This window comes from Cynocephalus volans, chromosome 8, assembly GCF_027409185.1.
Source record: "Cynocephalus volans isolate mCynVol1 chromosome 8, mCynVol1.pri, whole genome shotgun sequence".
Classification (NCBI taxonomy): domain Eukaryota; kingdom Metazoa; phylum Chordata; class Mammalia; order Dermoptera; family Cynocephalidae; genus Cynocephalus; species Cynocephalus volans.
Genome location: NC_084467.1, coordinates 99,363,363 through 99,383,404, shown reverse-complemented (window position 1 = coordinate 99,383,404; position 20,042 = coordinate 99,363,363). Strand labels below are relative to the sequence as shown.

Sequence of the window (20,042 nt, the reverse complement as noted above, 5' to 3'; positions counted from 1 at the left end):
CCACAGTGTGTGTCTGCTGTTAATCCCATGCAATGATTTTTTCATCTCAGATATTGTGATTTTTATCTCTAGAAGTCTGATTTAGGTCTTTTCTACATCCTCCATGTCCTAATCAACAAATCTTTTCTCTATCTCCTTGAATATATGGAAAATAGTTATAATAGCTGTTTTAATGTAATTGTCTACTCTTTCTGTCATTGTGCCATTTGGGGATAACTTTCAATTGATTGCTTTTTCTTCTAATTATTTGCCATATTTTTCTGCTTCTTTACATGCCTGGTCATTTTTGATTGGATGCCAGACATTGTGAATTTTACCTTTCTGGATGCTAGATATTTTCGTTTTCCTATACATATTCTTGAGTTTTCTTCTGGGATGTAGTTATTTAGAAACAGTTTGATCCTTCTTGATTTTAAACTTCTTGAAGGTGGGAACAGAGCATCATTTACTCTAGGGCTGATTTGGGACCATTATAGAGACAAAGCTCTTATGGGTATTCTATCCAATGTGTCATAAATTCAGATTTTTCATTCTTGCTAGGGAGAACAGAAACTACTCCCAGTCCCATGAGAGCTCTAAGTACTATTTCCTCTAATTCTTTTGGGTCGTTCTCTCATTAGCCTTGGATAGTTTCCTCACATGCTGATTATCACGCAGTGGAAGACTCCAGGGGAAGCCTCTGAAGATTTCTCAGTGTCATCTCCTCAATTTAAGGAGATCACCGGGCTATGCCTGGATTTCTCCTTCCTGCTGGGGTAATCATAGGACTCACTTTGTCTCCTGTCTTTGTCCTTTGTTGCCTGATGTCTAATATCTTGAAAATGTTTGTTGAATATATTTTGCTCAATGTTTAGTTGTTTTAAGTGTGAAAATAAATCCAGTCCCTATTATTCTAGCTTGCTCAGAAGCAGAATTCTCTAAAAGTAAAAAAAACCCCACACAAACCATTTCTTCTGACTCCATACTCTTTGATTCCATCTTTATATGTATGGTGCATTTATAATTGTATACACTGCATTAATATTTTCCTGACAGGAGAGCAAATTTGTTTTGGCTAGGCATTGATGAGAAGTTAATTGCTCACTTATAATTTTACACATCTGATAACTGGAAGAATTTTCTATAGACCAGTTCTGGCTTCACACATTTGGAAACTCATTTCTCCCAAACTTCCCAGTTTACTTTTAGTGCCAGGTGCTATAAGCTATATTCATAGAATACAACCTTTGGCATTGCTTCTTCATGTATTTATGTCAGATAAGGCAGCACAATGATTGATATGAGTATTCTTAGAAGATATTCCTATACTGGCATAGCTAGCAAAAACCCAACTATTCATGTAAGTGACTACAAACCACATAAATATATTTTACTCAAAAAATAGTCTGCCATTCAACTTACCTTTAGCTGAATTGCAAAAATGCTTGTGACTACCACTCCAAGGCCACCCAAGATGGGGAAAATGTGATATAGGAGAAAGAGTGAAAAGAGAAAGCAGGATTAACTGATTGCAGTAAAGATACCTTACTATTGCAAATTTTATAAGGACATATGACCACGTTGCTTGGGCCTCTCAGGGTTTGGAAGGGGCCATGCAAGTGATGGACCTTGAAGCTTAAACTTCATTCACTCATTGTAAATGTGCCTCTGCTCATGATGTCTCCTCAATTCAGGCTCCCAGAGCCCCACCAAATAGAGTCCAAACTCTTTCCCTGGGCAGATGCCCTTTCCTGTCAAGTGCCCCCTTATTTCTCCAGAGCCACTCTCCTACCCCAGACTTCTCAGCAGAAACACCATGATTGCTGGCAATGTGGTATGTTGTATATACTATTCTTATTGCCTGAAATGCCCTTCATCCCTTTCTTCACTGGGAAGCATCTACACCTCCTTTAAGACCAGGACAAGTGTCATTTCCCCTGTGAGACTTTTCCTGATTCCACTGGGGGTTGTGCAGCCTCAGCTTGATCCTATGTTTATTGCAGTCCCCATACCACCATGTTTCATGTTTGTCTCTCCCACAAGCATTAAAGCCACTAAGGGACTGTGACTTATTTCTCTATCCCAGTGCCTTGATCAGTGCCTGGCACTGATAGGAACTGTGGCACAAATGCCTAAATGAATGAAATCTGTTTTCCTCCTCTAGTGCTGGCACTAGCTTACTTATTTGGCTCCTTAAGGGTTTTGCATTTTACAGCACCTACAGAATAGAAGGAGCAAGACATTTTTGAAGCATAATTAAATGGATTAATGAATAAATAAATAAATGTTGATAGAGTCATCCTGGGCCCACTTTATTAGCACCATGCTCTGAGTGAGCTGGCCCCACTTGAACAGTTACTGAACATCTGCTATTGGTCAGGCACTGTTCTAGGAGCTACATAATACAACAGCTATCACTTGTTGAGTGCTTACTTATACCAGCGACTAGTTTGAAGTCTTAAATCGCTCAATTAAAGTTCGTAACAATCCTGTGAGGTGGCTTCTGTTATTCCCTGCCCCTTACATAGTCTGGGCTTCTTCCTGTTTCTTAGGCAAATAATGCTGCTGTGCTCTGAGCTTAGCCACTAGGGAGGGGGCTGAAAATGGGATGGGAGGGGGTGCATCTCTGCCTGTGCCAGCATCTCTAAAGGAGGCTCTTCCTGGCTGCAGACCCTGTCCTTCCTCAGGGAGGTGGGTGCATGCCAGACCTTGGTCCAGAGAGATTCACAGTGTCTGAAACACCAGGGGGCGCGAGCCATTCAGCTTTCCAAATAAGGGCGGGGCTGCCAGGCAGGAGGAGCCCGTCTGGCACGTTGCACTGGGGCCTTGCTTCAGAAACACACGTCTTCCTATCCAGATGCACAACCTCTACAGCTGTCCTTCCACCTGCAGCGCCGTTCGACAAAGGGAGTAGATAATCCACCGAGTACTTACTATGTGCTTGATCTCATTTAATTCTCACTAACACCTGAGAGGGAAGTTCGCATGTCTTTATTTTACTGACGCCGAGATGAAGGCTAGCAGAGGTTCATTCACTTGCCCAAGGTTACGCAGAGAATGACAAAGCTCTTGTATCTTTACTTGCTTGAACTCCTTTTGCATCCCCTTGTTGTTTAGAGAGTGTACACATACCCCTGTCAATGCAAACCAATGTTCTTCTCCCTTCTGTTTAAATCAGGTTCCTCGTAAGTCTCTAGACCCAAGGATTTCTCTGCTTTCCTGAACCTCTTAGGCACTTGGGGCCCCATCACCCTTTTGCGGCACCTGCTATATCTTGTCCTGAGATGTCACTACCTCGAGATATCATCTCTGTGAGACTTATTTCCCCATGAAGAGTAAATTCCAGCCTTTAATGATGCTTGATACAGAGGCAATACTTAACTATATGCTGAATAAATGAAGGACTGGCAGTGTGTGTATGTGTGTGTGTATGTGTCCTTCTCAGCCTAGCTCAGGGCCTGCACAGAGTCAGCAGCAACAAATATCTGTTGAATATGCAAATGAGGATTTAATATTGTAAGATCTGTATTTTGTTCTATGTCCTATTTTGTTCTATGTCCTATGACCTGGGACTGCAAACTACCAGAAGGCAAGGATGAGAAATGTGAGCGTGCATGTACGTGTGTGTGTGTGTGTGTGTGTGTGTGTGTGTGTGTGTGTGTGTGTGTGTGTGTGTGTGTGTGTGTGTGTGTGTGTGTGTGTGTGTGTGTGTGTGTGTGTGTGTGTGTGTGTGTCTGGAAGGGTGTTGGGAGAAAGTGAAGAGGCACAGGGCAGGGAGCAGAGCTTTCCCATGGTGAGAATAAGGCCCACATAGAGAATGAGGGAGTGAGAGATGCCAAGATCTGAGTTAGAGCAGAAGGAAAACGAGCCCTGAATAGGAGCCTTGTGTGTGGCCCTGTGGCGCTGACTCACCAAGACTCAGAAGAGAGAAAACACGCTGGGGATGAAGAAGGGGCCTGTGTGAGCTTTGGTCACCACCCCCAAACCGCCCCACCATCCTGAATCCCTTTGGATCAGTGTCTTCCTGAGGATACCCTGTCTGCTCTGAGGCACAAACGGTCTGGAAGGCTTTGATTTGGATTGGGTGGGCACTACAGAGAAGGGAGATGGGTAAGTCTTATGAGAATGCAAAAGGCCATTCCTGGGCAAGCTGTGTGTTTGAGGTCAGGTGGGGAAGGAGGCCCAGGAAGATGTGGAGGAGTATCTTTTCAAGCATTCACAGGCAGGTGTGGCAAGACAGCCTCACGAGCAGGGAGGGGATGAGGCTCATGGCTTCAGTGGCTTCTTGTTCACATCTGAGTAATGAGACATGCCTTACGAGTAAGTGCTTCCCAGAGCTGATGCTAGACAGATGGAAGCACAGCCTGGCAACAGAAGCTCCACCATTCTCCCCACTCCCACTCTCACCCCAGCTGTCAAACCTGTTCAGAGACATGAGGACAGGATTTTTGTGGCAACAAGTATGGCACGCAGCCCTAGGCAGAGGGCAAGGCCTGGAATATGGGGCAGCTTGGGTGAACAAGATGAAAGCCTGACATTGTGGAGAAAAGCAGGTGAGAGGAGGAAGGAGGGCCCCAGGGCAGAGCCAGGGCTGGGCTAGGAACTGCTGGTCCCAGGTCAGCTCAGGGAAGAGCGATTGGCTAAAGCAGAATGAGAGAGCCAGACTGACCTTACAGTCTGGGCTCTGCTCTGAGCTCAACATGTAAGCATGGCCAAGTCACCTGGCCTCTCTAGGGCTCATTCTCCTCATCTGTAATATGAAGGAGCTAGAATCAAGGGTCTCTAAGCTTCCTTCTAGCTCTAACATGTGATGACTCCATGTGTGTAAGAAAATCATCCTTCCCTTTTCTCCTGACCAAAACCCAGTTCTTTCAGTATCCCGTTCCTAGCTGAAGGTCTCACAAGAAAACTAGCTAAACAGTGGATTCATACTTAGGAATATGACTGAAAATAAGCTAATATTCTAAACTCCTCAAACGTATTATTACTATTTTAAGAGTATAGTGTGGCCAGTGGAAGGAGCGGGGACTTGAAAGCCAAATGGGTCAGGGTTTGAATCCCAGCTGTGACACTGAATCTCAGCTCTATTCTGCTGTAGGACCTTGGGCAATTTATTGTATCTTGGCAGGCCTTACCTCATTTGTCAAATAGGGATAATCTACCTATTTTAGTATGTTGGTTAAATGAAGTATCATATGTATGTAAAATACCTGAGAACTTGGCATTATATACTCAGAAAATGTGACCTCTCTTCTTTAGAGGACTTAATCATGACCGAAAGGAACAGTAGACTCTGAGATGGGGATTAGGATGCAGGAGGCTTACTTGGGAGTGCCCTTAGTATCCACACCTAGGGCACAGAAGTGGGAAGGAAGCAGGATTGGGCAAAGGGAGAAGCTGAGCTGCAATACAGTCTCAACAAAGGTCTCAGCCAATGCCAACCCTACAGGGGGAGTTGAAGCTGGGATGACCCTTCAGAGTTCTCTTGATATGGGACAAGGGGGCCAGTATAAACTCCACATCAACCAGTCTTTGGATATGAGCTGTCCATGGAAGATGTGATCTTAGTCAAGTTGATTTTCTTTCAGTTAAGGCAATTCCTGTAAGGGGTTATAGCTGAGGGCCATTTACTGTCAGCTTTTCCTGCATGCAGAGAAAACTCCATTCATGAAGGGGGACCTGGGTGTCATATCCTAGTGTCTACCACATTGAGTTAGTGAGTAGTATTCTTGTCAGATTAAGTAGGTGGCTCCCCGGGGATAAGAGCAGTCTTGTTTTGACACTTCTCAGTAATTTCTAAGAGCCAGTCATTTCACAGCCACATGATACTCCCTGTGCTCTTCCACTCTAACAACAGCAGCAACACTGACACTACCGGGAGAAGAGTACCCGCTGCTTTCACATCCCTCCAAGGAAATAAGTCACAAGTGTCCCAGGACTCATTTATTATTTTCAAAGCTTAATTTTCATTTCTCTCACTTGCTTATAGTTTTAAAGGGTGTGAAGAATGGCAATGGGTAGGAGGGGACGTTTATGGGTAATGCTGCATTTTGACAAGGTCCTTTCTCAACCTGCCTTTTTTGGCATGTTCCCAGGTCTTCCCTTCAAGTGACTGGAGAATGGTTTACAGAGTGCTGTGGCCTGGGAGCTCCTTCTTTACACCAGCTCCAATTCTTATAGAAACCACATAAGGGTGTCTTGTCAGTCTCTCTGAATCAGGACTCAGCTCTTGGGGACTTCTTGTGCCTGTCTCTGACTTCAAGCAGAATTAAGACAAGCCAACTGATATATAAAGCAAACACAGGGAGATACTGCACAACTCCAGGCAAATCATGCACTGGAGAGAGAAAAAGACATTTGCTCCTTTTCTGGTTAATTTTTTCTCGCCCACAAAGAGCTCTATTACCTCTGAGCTACCACAGTGCTTTTGCGAAGACCACCTTCAATAACTCCAGATGGGTTTTTAAACTCACTTGCGTTTCTGTCAAACTGCTATCTCGGGGAACATTACATAACTTTTTATGTGTTAATATTTTGTTTCTCCAACTAGACTGTAAGTACTGAAGGCAGGAACAGGTTTAAACTTGCGTCTTCCTAAATAACTACCTTGGATACCTTAGATACTTAAGAAACATATGTTGTTTGAGGGGAATTAACGAGAGATGTTTTGTTTTTGTTCTGTTTAATCTGACCTGATAAAGGTCTTCTGGCATTGGTTAGGTCTGATAATCCATTTCTAGGGTGGGGTGCAACAGTATGGTTTTCTAAACTTGCTGCATCTTAAGAGTCACCCAAGGCACTTATCTAGAGACCCACTTTATCTTATCTAGCCCCACCTACTGACTCAGAAGTGCCAGGGGAGGGGCCTAGGAATCTGTATTATTACTTTTTTTTGGTGGCAGGTATAAGCCTTGAACCCTGGACCTTGGTGTTAACAGCACCATGCTCTAACCAACTGAGGTAAGCAACCAGCCCAGAATCTGTGTTTAACAAGTGCCCCAGGAGATTCTCGTTTGGGAAATACTGGTAGTGAGAGAACAAAGTACCAGGGTTTAAATCCTTGCTATCATCTACTAAAGGCCCTTGTACAGACTCTGTCCTTCACTTCCTCATCAGTACACTGGGGATAATAATATCTTACAGCACCCTTGTGAGGATTAGTAAGGTATTATGTAAGCACAATCATTAGCATGGTGCTTGGTACCCAAGTATGCACTCTTGACTCTGAATATCACTGACATTCTGGCAAACAAGTTTCAGGAGTTTTAGACATCTCCTTAGATCAGAAGCAAATAAGTTGTTGTGAAAGAACAGGTGAGGGCTATGAAGCACTACTTCTCAAAATGTGATCCTCAGACCACCTGTACCAGCACTCCCTCTAGGCCCAATCACCAGAAACACTTATTTTTAGCAGGCTTCCCAGGTTATACTTACGCACAATAAAGTTTGAGAACCACTACCCATCTTGCTCCTCATTAGCTTTTACTAATGAACTGGCCATTGATACGCAATTGGGTGGGTGGACAGGTTCTCAAGTTTTCGCCACTAGTTTTATAGCAAATAAATTAAAAATTATACCTGTGGAACAACACTTATTGCCCACCCCTGACTCATCCTGTTTTGAAGCCAGCATTTTAAAAGACATTTGAAGTTCTGTTTCAAGGACTAAGCATCAAAAGTGCTCTTTACAAATCCATACACCCACAAACACAAATTGACAAAGCAGCATTGCTGACAGGGGTGCTGTTATGGGAAAATGGATGTAGCTAGTATATGTTGAAATGATCATTAATTGGCTTAAATATTGGAAACTTAAGATATATAAACATCCACACTGACCATCTTTTGTACATCAAAGGATTTTCACGTGATTTTGTCTGGCTTCAACTTGTATTTGCTAACAGCGCAGCAGCAACAGCACTGGACTAAGAGACAAGGGATGCATTAGTCATTTGTAAAATGAGAGGGCAGGACAAGATCAGGCGTTCTTAAACCGAAGTACATGAGTCATGGATGGCTTCAGGGCCTTTGGATCCTGTGAAGCCATCAACCACATTTTGTATATAGGCATATCCATTTTTCTGGGGATAATAGTCTACAGCTTTTCTAAAATTCTCAAAAGGTCCAGAACCCCCAAATGGTTTAAAAATTACAGACTTGATTATTGTGAAGGCTTTTCCCAGCTCTAAGGTTCCAAAGAAAACCAATGTTCTTGTTCCTTACGGGTCTAACTTGGATGGGTCACTGATTTCATTTGGTTTTTCAGTGACGATCAATTTCTCCCTCTACATCACCCACTCCTTCCCCAATATGCCTAAATTGTGCAACATTTTTCACTTTGTACAAATGAAACTATTTTTCTCCCAGAGAGTAAAATTTAACTTGTTTTAATGTAGTCTGCTATAAAAATGAACGAAGATTTCTGCATGGTACATCTGGCTTTGCAAATGTTAATGACCAGTTAATACTTGTGTTATATGCTGCACATCATTATAAACGGCTGAACAGTAACACAGCTTTTGCAATATGGGTTAATACCAAAATTGTGAATCATGGAACTTTTACTTAGCACACACACATAATCTACAGTAAACTTAAATACTAATCTATAGTATCAGGATTGTGCTTATTTATGTCAGAAGATAGGCAACTTGCAAAAATACACATTTTTTTTTGCATATCCCCATCCCCATATTACACTGTAAAAGAAATACATTATTCAGTGCACCTCCTAAGAAATAAACTTCCTTACAGTATCTTTCTCTCTATAATTTATCTATTCCAAAACAAAGGAAGAGCACAATGCAACTTTTAAGACTACCATTTAAAGCAAGAGAGGTAATAATACTCTGGCACTGTAGCCCCCCCTCCTGTTTATAAAGTTCAGCTATTTTATCAACACTGTTCACTTTAGCTATGCATGGGAGTAAAGTTCAATGCATGATTGCTTTGGATGTTTTAAGATACCCCCTACATCATTTTGGTAGATATCCTGGTGCATTAGTAGCATTTTATTTTTGATGCATTTGCCTTAATCAAACCACAAGCTGTGGAGGTGCTGGTATACTCCACTGTGATTTATATGTTTTCCATTACCTGCTTCTCCCCCATCAACTCATATTGGATTAAGAGGAAACATATAAATTATAGTAGGAGATCAGGGGCTGCTGGACAGATGTTGGTTAGAAGAACATATGAGGACACCAAGGCCTCTCTCTCCCTGTGGACACAAAATTATATAACCAAGCAGGGTTGCAGACAGTCCTGTTTGGAAGAGGGGGATAGTCATTATATTCTATGGACTTTGTCAGCTGTACTAGCCGATACAGTTGTAAAGTGTGGAGGCTTCTGTCCACAGAAACTCGCTATGCTGAAAATGACAGAAGTTTCTAGAATTAAAGAGGTTACAACTTGGCAGCTTGCAAGCTAACTCCAGCTGTAGAAGTATTTGTTTTAACCAGCAATGTTTACAATTTTTTTCAATCAGTTCTTGATATTTAAAAATGGGAATGTTTCTCATGAAAATTTGGATTTCCTAAACATTTAAAGAGCTTGTAACCCTGGTTTGGCATTCTTGCATAGCATCAAGTAGCTGGAGCTGAATGGGGTGGCCCTTTTAAATGGGGCTTGCGCATTTCAATTTGCTACAGCTCCCACTGTTTTATGCCACCTGAGTGAAGACCTGTTTCACTCATTTATATGACCAGTTGAGTTTTATAACATTGGGGTTAGTTTAGCTCTGCCTTTTTATAATGGTAAAGACCTGAGCTTCATGTAGGATTTCCCCATCTCCCTGTAGACAAGATTCCTCTTTTAACTGATTGGGTCCCAGCCACATCTAGTTGCTTTGGTAGGTAATCTTAACGTGCAATTCTACTTGTCCTTTATGCTATATTGCAAACTTCAAAGATATAATCACACTAATATTTATGTGTTTAAGTGTGTGCATGTTAAACACGTAAAAGGGTATGTTATCTATACAGATACATATGTACTTCCATTTAGGCAAAAATCAGTTTGGTTCCACAGATACAGACACCAAGTGCTGGCAGCTTGGAGAATAAATGTAACAATTTGGTAAAACCTGTATAATTCTGACTTATATTACAAAGAGAGTGAGTTTTAAGTTATTGCTTTTTGATTACAGAATAAAGATTTCATTCTGTTGAAGAACTTTTATACAGAATGAGTAACCATTTCCTATTCAAATAATAGCAATCAGAATCAGAAGTTCCTTACACAACAGTAGATGCTTGAAGACATTTTTTTGAATGGAGACGTGATTTCATTCTATTCAAGAACTTAAGCAGGAAACTGGGAGTGACTTAATTTTTTAAAAGTACAAGAAAATCAGCACCCTCACTGCTTAGTGCTCAGGAGAATTTCTCAGGGGCTCTATAAAGCTCAGCTCTGTGGTGAGTTCACACCCACCTTTAGAAGGATTCCCATTCTACTTATGCAGCCTGGTTTCAGAACACAAAGCTAAAGGAGGATTAAAAGCAGTGTTGTTTTTAAATATTCAGAATTCACAGAGGATCTCATTTTCTGCAATTAAATGATCCGTTTTGTGTTTTCACTGCAGAATCACATTCATATGGCAGTCTTATTTCAGGCACTTTTAAAATATGTTCATCTGGAATAAAAATCTGCATGAACCACTTCTGCGTAATTCAAAATGAGGGTTGAGTGGTTCTAGTCCCAAAATAGACAGCAAATCACCACTAATACCCAATTAGCTTTCTCCATCACGACGGTGACTGCTGAGCTTGAAACATCATAGAGGTGCCCTTCTAGCTTCAGTACAAAGATGTAAGCCATAAAAATTCAAACTACTCAGTTTCTACTTAAAAAAATACAAAAAGGTGAAATACACTAAATGTATTATACAGATGGTTTCAGCTGCTATCAAAATAAATAACATAATCTGACTCAATGGTCTGACTCAGCTCCTGGACAAAATCTGATGGAATGTCAAATGTGGAGACTCCTGCCTAGGGACTAGCTGCTGGTAGGCAAAAGTATCTCAACATCCTTGCCATTGGTTACGACAGCATTGGAAGAGTAGCTGCTGGCAAGGTCGTCTGTAGTGGTCAAAGAGGTGGCCTGGGAATGAGTTTTGGTCAGTGGAGTGGTAGCAGATGGAGAAGGGGTAAGGCCAGGTTTTTTGGGTGGGATAGGTGGAGGGTTTCCTCTCTCAGCTCTGGGGATAGTAGGGGACTTGATTCCTGGAGACAGGGGGCTCAGAGGACTGGACACTTTCCCTGGAGTAGGTGAATGGCTGGTGTCACCTCTTGGATTGGCACTGTTAACCAGATTTCGATAGTCTGTACCAAAGGGAGAGCTGTTGGGAGAAACGGGCTTGATTGGCCCTTGTTGGCTAGTGAATCTGGAGAGCACCTGAGTGACTGTGTTTCGGGCCAGCTGCTTGGCGGCAGAGTTGTCTATGAGGGTGGGGGACAGATCCCTGGATGGAGGGCTCTGCAGACCGCTGGCTTGTTGGTCCTGATCTGCTTGGGACTGAAATTTGTGCCGAGCTGCATGGAACCTCTGGTTGATCCCTACTTGGTAGGATGATTGGTAGCCAGGGCTGCTAGCTGATGACCCCAATAAACGCTTAGTTAGTACTGGTGAAGAGCAAGGAGAGGATGTGAGAGAGGAGGAGGCAGTGCTGCTGGGAGACAGTGAGCTCCCACTGGAAGGGAGGTGACTGGGCATTGGGACTGCAATCTCAATTCCCACAGGACACCCACCATTTTCCACTGGTTTCTCTTGGGCCAAGGCCACAGATTTCTCTTGTGGAGGCACTTGGTTTTCTATACTGTTGCCTGCTATCAGCTCCCTGGTAGTTTGTATCTCTAGGTCACAATGGCCATTGGTTTTTGCGTAAGAGAAATTAGAAGTGGTGGGACCAGGCAACGCAGTGTTTGTCACCTTGGCTATGTTGCTCCCATGGGTTCTTTCTCCCTGAAAATTCTCTGTTTGGCAAAATACAGACACTAGCATAGGAGGCTCAGTTGCTGTGCCTTTGGACATAGTTACTGGTTTCTTCAATTGCTCATTAGAGATACTGTGCTGGTGGGAAGCCTCTAGGTCCTTCACTACCTTCTTCAAACTTTCCATCTCTTCTTTCAGAGTTTTGGTCCGGTTCTCTTCTCGGTTCAGTTTTGCTCTCAGTTGTTCCCTTTCAATGTCAAACTCTGACAGCTGCTTCTCCACCTGGGCCTCAGTCTGCAAGCCTCGTTTCCTCTCAGCTGCCAACTCTTCCTCCAGTTTGCTCACTCGGCTCTTCTCCTTCTCCAACTTCAGGCTCAGCTCTCCTGCCTTCTGTCCCTCTTCGGCTGCCTTGCTGGTGGCTTTCTTGCATTCAAGCATGAGCATGGAGGAGAGTTGCTTATGGCGAGAGCGCTCCTCTTCCAGCTGACTAGAGAGCTTCTTTTGCTCTTTTTCAAACTTTTTCACTTGGGACTTTTCAAATTCCAACTAAAAAAGAAAAATCCACCATACATCTTGATTAGAGTTAAGAAAGCAAAAAGATATCATAAAAAAATATGACTGAATGTCCTGTCGGCTGTTCTCTGGTATGTAGGATTACCATGTATGCCATGTGCCATGGTGCTTAGATCAAGTATTTCTGAAGTATTACAACACCTAACACAAAAAACACACACCATGATTTAATCTGTCTTTGACGATTTAGGAGGCACTTCTAGTTCTTATATTGTCTCAGAGTTGTTAGTGTTTAGGTATGTGGAGAGTTCATGGCATTAGAACCAATCAAAACAGAAAATAGAAAGCTATATAAACCAGATTTTGTGATGAATGCTGCTGAAATCAAAACTTTTAAAGTTTCAGTAATAATTTTCTCTGGTCTTAAAAATGAACAAACACAAATAGTTACATTTGAATCATACTTTTTACACAAATGTAGTCGGTTTTAATTGTCTTCCCTACCCTATTTAATGCACAGAGAGTGAGAGGCAAAGGGTTGAAAGAACTGTTTTAGTCTATATTTTTCAAATTGAGACCCATTAATCAATGGGGAAACCTATCTAGTGAGCCATGACTAGAATTTTTAAAAAAATGAAATATAAGGGAATATATCAATTTATATTGTAGGCAGTAGGGTTATGTATTATTTCATGAGATTGTTGTTTCAGGCATGTGTGTATGTGTGTACATATAATGGGTTGTAATGTAAAATCTATTTCTTATTGGGGGTCCCAAATCAAAAAAAGTCTGAGAGCTACAACTCCAAGTTAGTGTTCCTTAAAGTGTGTTCTATGCAATGACAGTCCTACAGTGTCATCTATGTCAAAAAAAAGTTTTTTTTATGCAAACATGGATTTTATAAACACAGAATACCCTATTTTGTTCTTGAAGACTCACAATGTCCTTTTGCATTCTAACGGTTCTAACAAATTTAAAGTTAGAAACCTGTTTAACTTTGTTTAATCTAGTAGTTCCCAGACTTATTTAACCATAAAGCCCTTTTTTTGAGCATCGCTAATTTACATACTGCAGAATAATTTTGAGAAATGCCATTCTAGGCAAATGCTGCCGTGAATCCCTCTACCTTAATTACCTGTTGAGTCAACCTCTCTCTCTCCTTCTCCAGCATGTAGGTGACATCATCTCCTTCAGCTGTGTCCTGTGCATGCCTTTGTCTTTCTTCCTCGAGGTCGAGGATCACCTTTAAGGAATTAAGAAAAAAATCATTTCCAAATATCAAGGAGTCACACTTGTAATACAACCAATACTAAGTGTTTTACTAAGCGCCTTAGTTCCAGAGATTAAATAATTAATTAATTAATTAAACAAATTAAACCTAGCCAGGGCCACCAAGAGGGTGAAAGACATGCAAGTTATGTGCTGAAAATAATAAGACATTTACTTTACTTGAAGTGTGTTACAGAATGGTATGTAAACAGAAAGAACAGAGCAAATAATTAGCTGTAGGGTTTGAGGAGGTTTCAGACAACTAATAGAAAGTCCAGGAAACTGAAGGCAGTTTGGTGTGACTAGGTGCCGGGTACAGGTGATGGAGCAAGACCACAGAAAGCTGAAAGTTGAGGTTTTCCTCTCAATGCTCAAATCTCTGGAGGCACCAGAGGGAGCCTGAAATTAAACATTTAAAATAGCTGACATCCTAACTGTGCCTTGCTTAATTAATAATATACGTATTTTAGATAGTTAGATAAAAGGTGAAAAGACTTCTGTGACTTCATCCTGCATGTTGCAAGGCTCAATTATTGGGATTTTAAGTGGAGATTCTTCATAAGGCCTTTTAATTAACCTGCTTACCCCTATTCTATTTATCCTGGTGCCGAAGGATTAAGCCCAATTTTAAGGAGAATACAAATTTAAAGAGACATTTTCCACATAATCCTGCCTACTACTGCACAATATTCTGAATGACAATGGATTACTTAGTAGCTTCTGCTCATGCTTCCTAGGCATCTTGGTCCAGATCTCCAGGGTAGAGCACTGCCATCCCAATGGACATTTCTCATTATTTCCTCCTCACTAACAATTTTAATGAATGAGAAAGAAAATTTTCTGGGACATGAAACCCTCCTTTAAAAATAAAAATGAAACTATTTTGGTGGACTTCCTCTGGTTTTAAAAAAGTCTAATTTTTCAATTTAATAGAAAGATAGGCTATTGGCTAAAGGTGGTTGGTCATCTCCTCTCCCTTTCGAGAGCCCTCTGTAATTACAGAAATGGAATGAAAAGACTAAAAACTCACAAAGACAAAGAGAGAGACTTTAGCTGACAAGAAATCTTAACACTTCAAAGAAGGAAAGAGGCTGGAGGAATGGTAACTACTTTAGTATGGGGGAGGAAGCCGTTTGCCCTGAAGGGTCCCAAAGAGATGAAACCTGGAGGTAGTGCAGAGTAGAGGTGAAATGTGGGATAGAAAACAGGACTGGCTCAACATCTGCACTTTTGGAAGAATTATGTGTCCGCTCACCCTGATTCCTGCATATAGAATGTTAGCAGCCATCATCTACTGCCTAGGCATAAGCCAAATGCTCATACTCCGAAGAAACAGAATGTGACAGGCTCAGGATTTGGGAATACCAGATCTGACAGAGAATGGGAGTGAGAAAAAGGGATTACATTTGTTTTGGGAAGATGGTAAGGGGTGGAGAGGAAAGGGAATTAGGATGTAAGATAACTAAATCTGCATCTATCATAAAAGAAAGTAATGTAAATGTCTAAAATTGATAAAGAGAGAACAGTATATTATTTAGAGACATGGAGGCTAAAAGATAAAAGATAAAAGTGGTTGCCTCTGAATCATGGGGAGGATGGTTAATGGGAAGAGGTGAACTAGGAAACTATTTTTCACTATGAGCAGATTAACCATGTAATTTACTGTTCAAACCAGAACATTTCTGAGTGAAAGAGGGTAGTGTTAATAACTATGCCAAGGTGATAGGCTAATTAATGGGGACTCTCAGGGAAACTGGGACTATGAGCACCCTAATTATAAGCCTCTAGGTACCACTTGATTTCTAACAAAGTCAATGTTCTACTTTTTAACACTTAAATAGATAGGCGCTTGCTTTCAAAAATTTAATACTCACTTAAAGCATTTTACATTGAAATATAGCATTAAGGAATTCGGAATTATTTTTAATTTCTTTCTCTTCCCCTATCACCTAGAGACACAAGTTGTCCCAATGCTATACCTTCCATGGGCATGACAGTCAGCCTGTTCAACACAACTCAATTACCTCATGTATGTAGTGGAAATAAAGCCCGTCTATCAAACAAAGATATTGTGAAGATTTTCTTAAAGGACTATGCAAAAGCGCCCAAAATTTAGGCAACTAACTACAACCCACTGACAGCTTTTAAATTGGGGCATAAATGTTTTCAGATTGCTTCATTCTATACCAGAGGCTAAACTTCTGGGCCTTGAGAAACTTTGAACATTTGATTAAAGCTATGGAAAAAATTCATTTCCCACAAAAATGCATAAACTTTTGACATTCTGTATATTTTCTGGGGGATCACAGAACATCTGAGGCCCACCCATAGTTAAGAAGATACCACTCTGGCCTTTAATTTGGACTCTACGAAGGGAAAGAAAAGATCATGGGCAAGACCCAGAGCCTAGGCAATTTATCAGATGTGATTTAAGCAGATGGCTCTAATGCAGGTAGCCATAAAAGTAAACTAAGGCTTACCAAATCATGCAGCTGCTAACCCAATTGTTCAGATTCAAATGTTTCCTACGAAATGCACTGATACTGCCACCCCTCTCCCCCACTGGAATAAATCTAAACTGACAGTTTTTTAAAAATGCAGATTCTAGACAAGCATCCTTAACAGGCCAGATCTGAGCAGTAAATGACAAGCTGGAGAATAAATTCACAAGGACTAGAATTCCAATACGAAGAGACAGAAGAAAGAACAGGTTTGTCTTCCTAACTTAAGAGCTGTCAGAGCTATCAGACATGGAAGCAAACACAGTCACACACATGCATATTTTCCTAAGAGGATAGAACAGCTTTAAGGTAAACAACCTTAGGGACTGGTTATGGTTTCATGAGCAATAAAAATGCAATGAAACTTAAAACTAGGAATAAATGAAAATAATCTGTTACCTTTTGTGTTTATAGTCAGGTAAATTCTCTATTTTTTTTTTCTTTTTTCTTGTTTTGAGTTCTCTTCTATCTATTTGTAGTCAGGTAAATTCTTGCTTTCTCTCTCTCTCATACGGCATTCCCCAAATACCTGTTAATCTTTCTACTTATCACTTAAGTAAGCAAACAGAGAATGTTCCGTTCAGCTACAAGGCTGACCAAACCTCAGTTTATTGCCAAAGTTTGTATGATCAAGAGCTGAAAAAACATACCAAGTGTTTTGGAGTGACATATCAAAAAGGAATGCTATCTTAAATAATGTGTCTGTCACATTCCCTAAATTTAACATTTGGATTAACCTTTGTTTTCTATCTCCTGGTTTCTATGTAAGCTAAGGAGCTTTTTGACACCCGTGAGATGCCTCAACTGACTTACTGTGAAAACTGGCAGCTGACAAGAAAGTACCAGGCATTATTGAAAGCCTTTGCTAGAATTTCTGTTGCACACTGTAACTGGGGGAACCTACCTTGCGGTGCCTGCTCTCAGCAGCAGCCAGCTGGGACAGCATGCGCTCCTGCATGTTCTTGCACTGCTTCATCACCACCTTAAGAATAGAGAGTGGGTTTGTGCAGACTGGCTGCTTTTCGCCATCAGTTTTCTCCTTTAGTGTTTCAAAATCTCTCTGTAGAGCCATTAAAGGATCACTGATGTTATATTTTCCATAGCGTTCTTCAATGAAAGTATCTCTGTGTTGGGCCTTGGAAAGAGAAAAAAAATAAGCATTTTGCTTTTTTAAAAAAGCTATTGAGGAGGGGAATTTGCTATTTAGTAGTTATGCACTGAAGGTGGTGGTGTTAACATAAATGTAACCTGATGACTACGAATGAGATTGAACCATCTAAATATAAAAACATCAGAAAGGTGGCATGGTATAATAATAAGAACAAATACTTATATAGAGCTAACTATGTATTTGACATTGTTCTAAGAACTTACAGTCATATTAACTTATTTAAAGTTTATAACCCTATAAAGTGGTGCTATCATCTCCACTTGCAGAAGAGAAAACTATTACAGAGAGGTTATGTAACTTGTTCCAGGTTACTCATCTGGCAGGCTGTCAGAATTGGGATTTAAACCTCGGCAGTCTGGCTCCTAAGTCTGTGTCCTTAACCACCATGCTTACTGCTTCTGCTTATGAATGCTAATATTACCAGTAGTTATAGCTTATCTTTTTTGTGTTATGGTATTTGCATTTCTAAAATATGTTAAGCATTATAATTTTATGAATTTACATATTTAGACACCTAAAAGGTGCAAGCAGATGTGTAAAGGATGCTAAAAATAAGTACGATCACATTATAACTAGGACTACTTGTGATTTATACATATGAAACTTCACTCAGTTATTGATGGGTCAAGAAGGTAGAGGCACTCACAACCAGAGGAGTAGAGAAAATCCCTTCTACTTGCTGCCAAATTCCACCCCCTCACCTAGTCTGTTTAGCTGCTACCTTCCATCCTCCCTTTTGTCCCCTTCAGGGCTTGGTGAACTTTAGGGTTGGGAGAGACAGTGTGAGAAGGGTATGCTCGGGAGTCTCCTTTAGGGCTTTGGGTCTGGGTGCCAAGTCAGAAGGTAAGTGTAAAGATATTCTTAGGAATTCCTCTTTTCTTATCTCTGCAAAGAAGAGTTTCAACTACTTCATATGAGCATTATATATTACATGCACCTGAATAGAGTGACATTAATAATTACTACACAGATATTAAAAAGTTTCTTGAGTGGTGCTGATAACACTAAGGTCAAGGGTTCGGATCTCCTTACTGGCCAATCACCAAAACCAAAAAAAAAAAAAAAGTTTCTTGAGACATTTCACAAAAAAATGAAGTGTTAACACAGCATTGAGGAAACTTTCCTAAAAATCACAGCACAGTACTATACTATTTAAGCTTTCTAATTAAATCTAGTTATGAAAACTGCTATCATTTACCCATTTAAAAAACTATTTTATCAGTAGTTATATTTTCTTAGCACTGCCATCCACAAACAGGAGCCCACTTAAAAAGAAAGAAAAATTCACAACTCAACTGCTATGCTTTAATTTAAAAGAAACTTCAAGAAAACAAAGCAAACATGGAGTTTCTTTAACACTGAAGTATGTTTCAATGCTGAAAATCTGATGCCTCCTTCTTCATTTAACATTCATGCTACGAATTTGTGTTGGTTTCAGTTGGCAAATGTTCAAAGGAGAGTTAGAAGCCTTGGGTTTTATTTTTGGCTTAACTACAACCATCTTAAATTATGACATTATTAGAACATTTGGATGATATTTGTATGCTGAAAAAATGAAGAGAGAAATCCATTTGTTTCTTTAAGTTGCTGATAATTATCTTTCTAACCTTATTACAAGTGTTTATATGTGAGAGAGAGAGAGAGAGAGAGAGAGAGGGAAAGAATTAAGGTTGGGGAGGAGGTTTGAAAGACAGAGTCAAAGACAGAATACTATTTTTTTCAGCTCCAAATTAAAAAGGAAATTCTCAGTAAAATTTCAAAATAACCTCTAATTATCTTATCCTCTTGAAAAATAATTATTTTATTGAGTCCATGTAGGATGGAGAAATAAAAGATCAATTTCGGAAACAGCCATTTTTATTATTATTTTAAATCATGGTGAAAGTAAATCAAAAAAGCTAGTTACATTTTAAAAGCAATGATGTCAAACAACATGGGACTCAATGTTTTCCTTTTACCAAGAATTTCAAATTCAGCTATAAAAACATGAGATTGATAATCTGGGACTTAATGAAAATATCTATTAGAGGCTATTAATGTCCTAAGGTAAATCCATGTTTAGAAAAACAATTAGACCAAGAAAACAAGAGAAAAAGTCTCTTTAAGTAGTTGAAATACCACTTTCCTAACTGTCATATTTCTAACTTATGATAACCATTTCTGTATGGTTAGTGATGGTAAAGGAATAATTATTGGTACTGAAATTGGTTCAGTAGGGCAAAAAGGAAATAGAAAAAATAAACTCAAGTATTTTTTTTATGACGATTTCCTTTTCAGAACATGGAGAAAGTAGAGTGGGACAGTAGGAGCTGGGACTACAATTCATGATCTTGAAATCAGATTTGCTGAGAAGCTGTCTCTCAGGTTTGAGTATATAGTTAACTAATCCTAAAAATATGACCTTTTAAAACCCACACTGTGATTATCCTGTATAATTAATAAGCATCGCAGAGTTACAAGTAATAACAAGGAGCTTTTTTGGTGAGGTCTAAGAGAGAACAGTAGTTAGGCTGTCTGTTTTCTCTTGACATACTTCATAGTAATTCCATAATCACTTGCATAGTAATTTCAAGTTATATAAAATAGATGGCTTCACCCACAAATGAAAAAGATCTGTGGTATAACCTGAAGAAGACTCCCTGTCACACAGCTATTGTTTTAAGTACATTCTAATA

The 20,042-nt window shown here is 40.2% G+C and overlaps 1 protein-coding gene across 1 annotated transcript in view; it reads right to left on the bottom strand.

The window, feature by feature from the left end:
* Positions 1 to 8,350: 8,350 nt before the first annotated feature.
* The window catches only part of CTTNBP2NL (CTTNBP2 N-terminal like), a 47,937-nt gene continuing 36,245 nt past the window's right edge, over positions 8,351 to 20,042 (bottom strand). The window contains exons 4-6 of the mRNA XM_063105308.1: positions 17,101 to 17,331; positions 13,562 to 13,669; positions 8,351 to 12,459 (exon numbers count right to left, since the gene is read on the bottom strand). Of these exons, the coding sequence (XP_062961378.1) occupies positions 10,978 to 12,459; positions 13,562 to 13,669; positions 17,101 to 17,331 (1,821 nt within the window). The 3' untranslated portion in view covers positions 8,351 to 10,977. The remainder of the gene's footprint in view (positions 12,460 to 13,561; positions 13,670 to 17,100; positions 17,332 to 20,042) is intronic.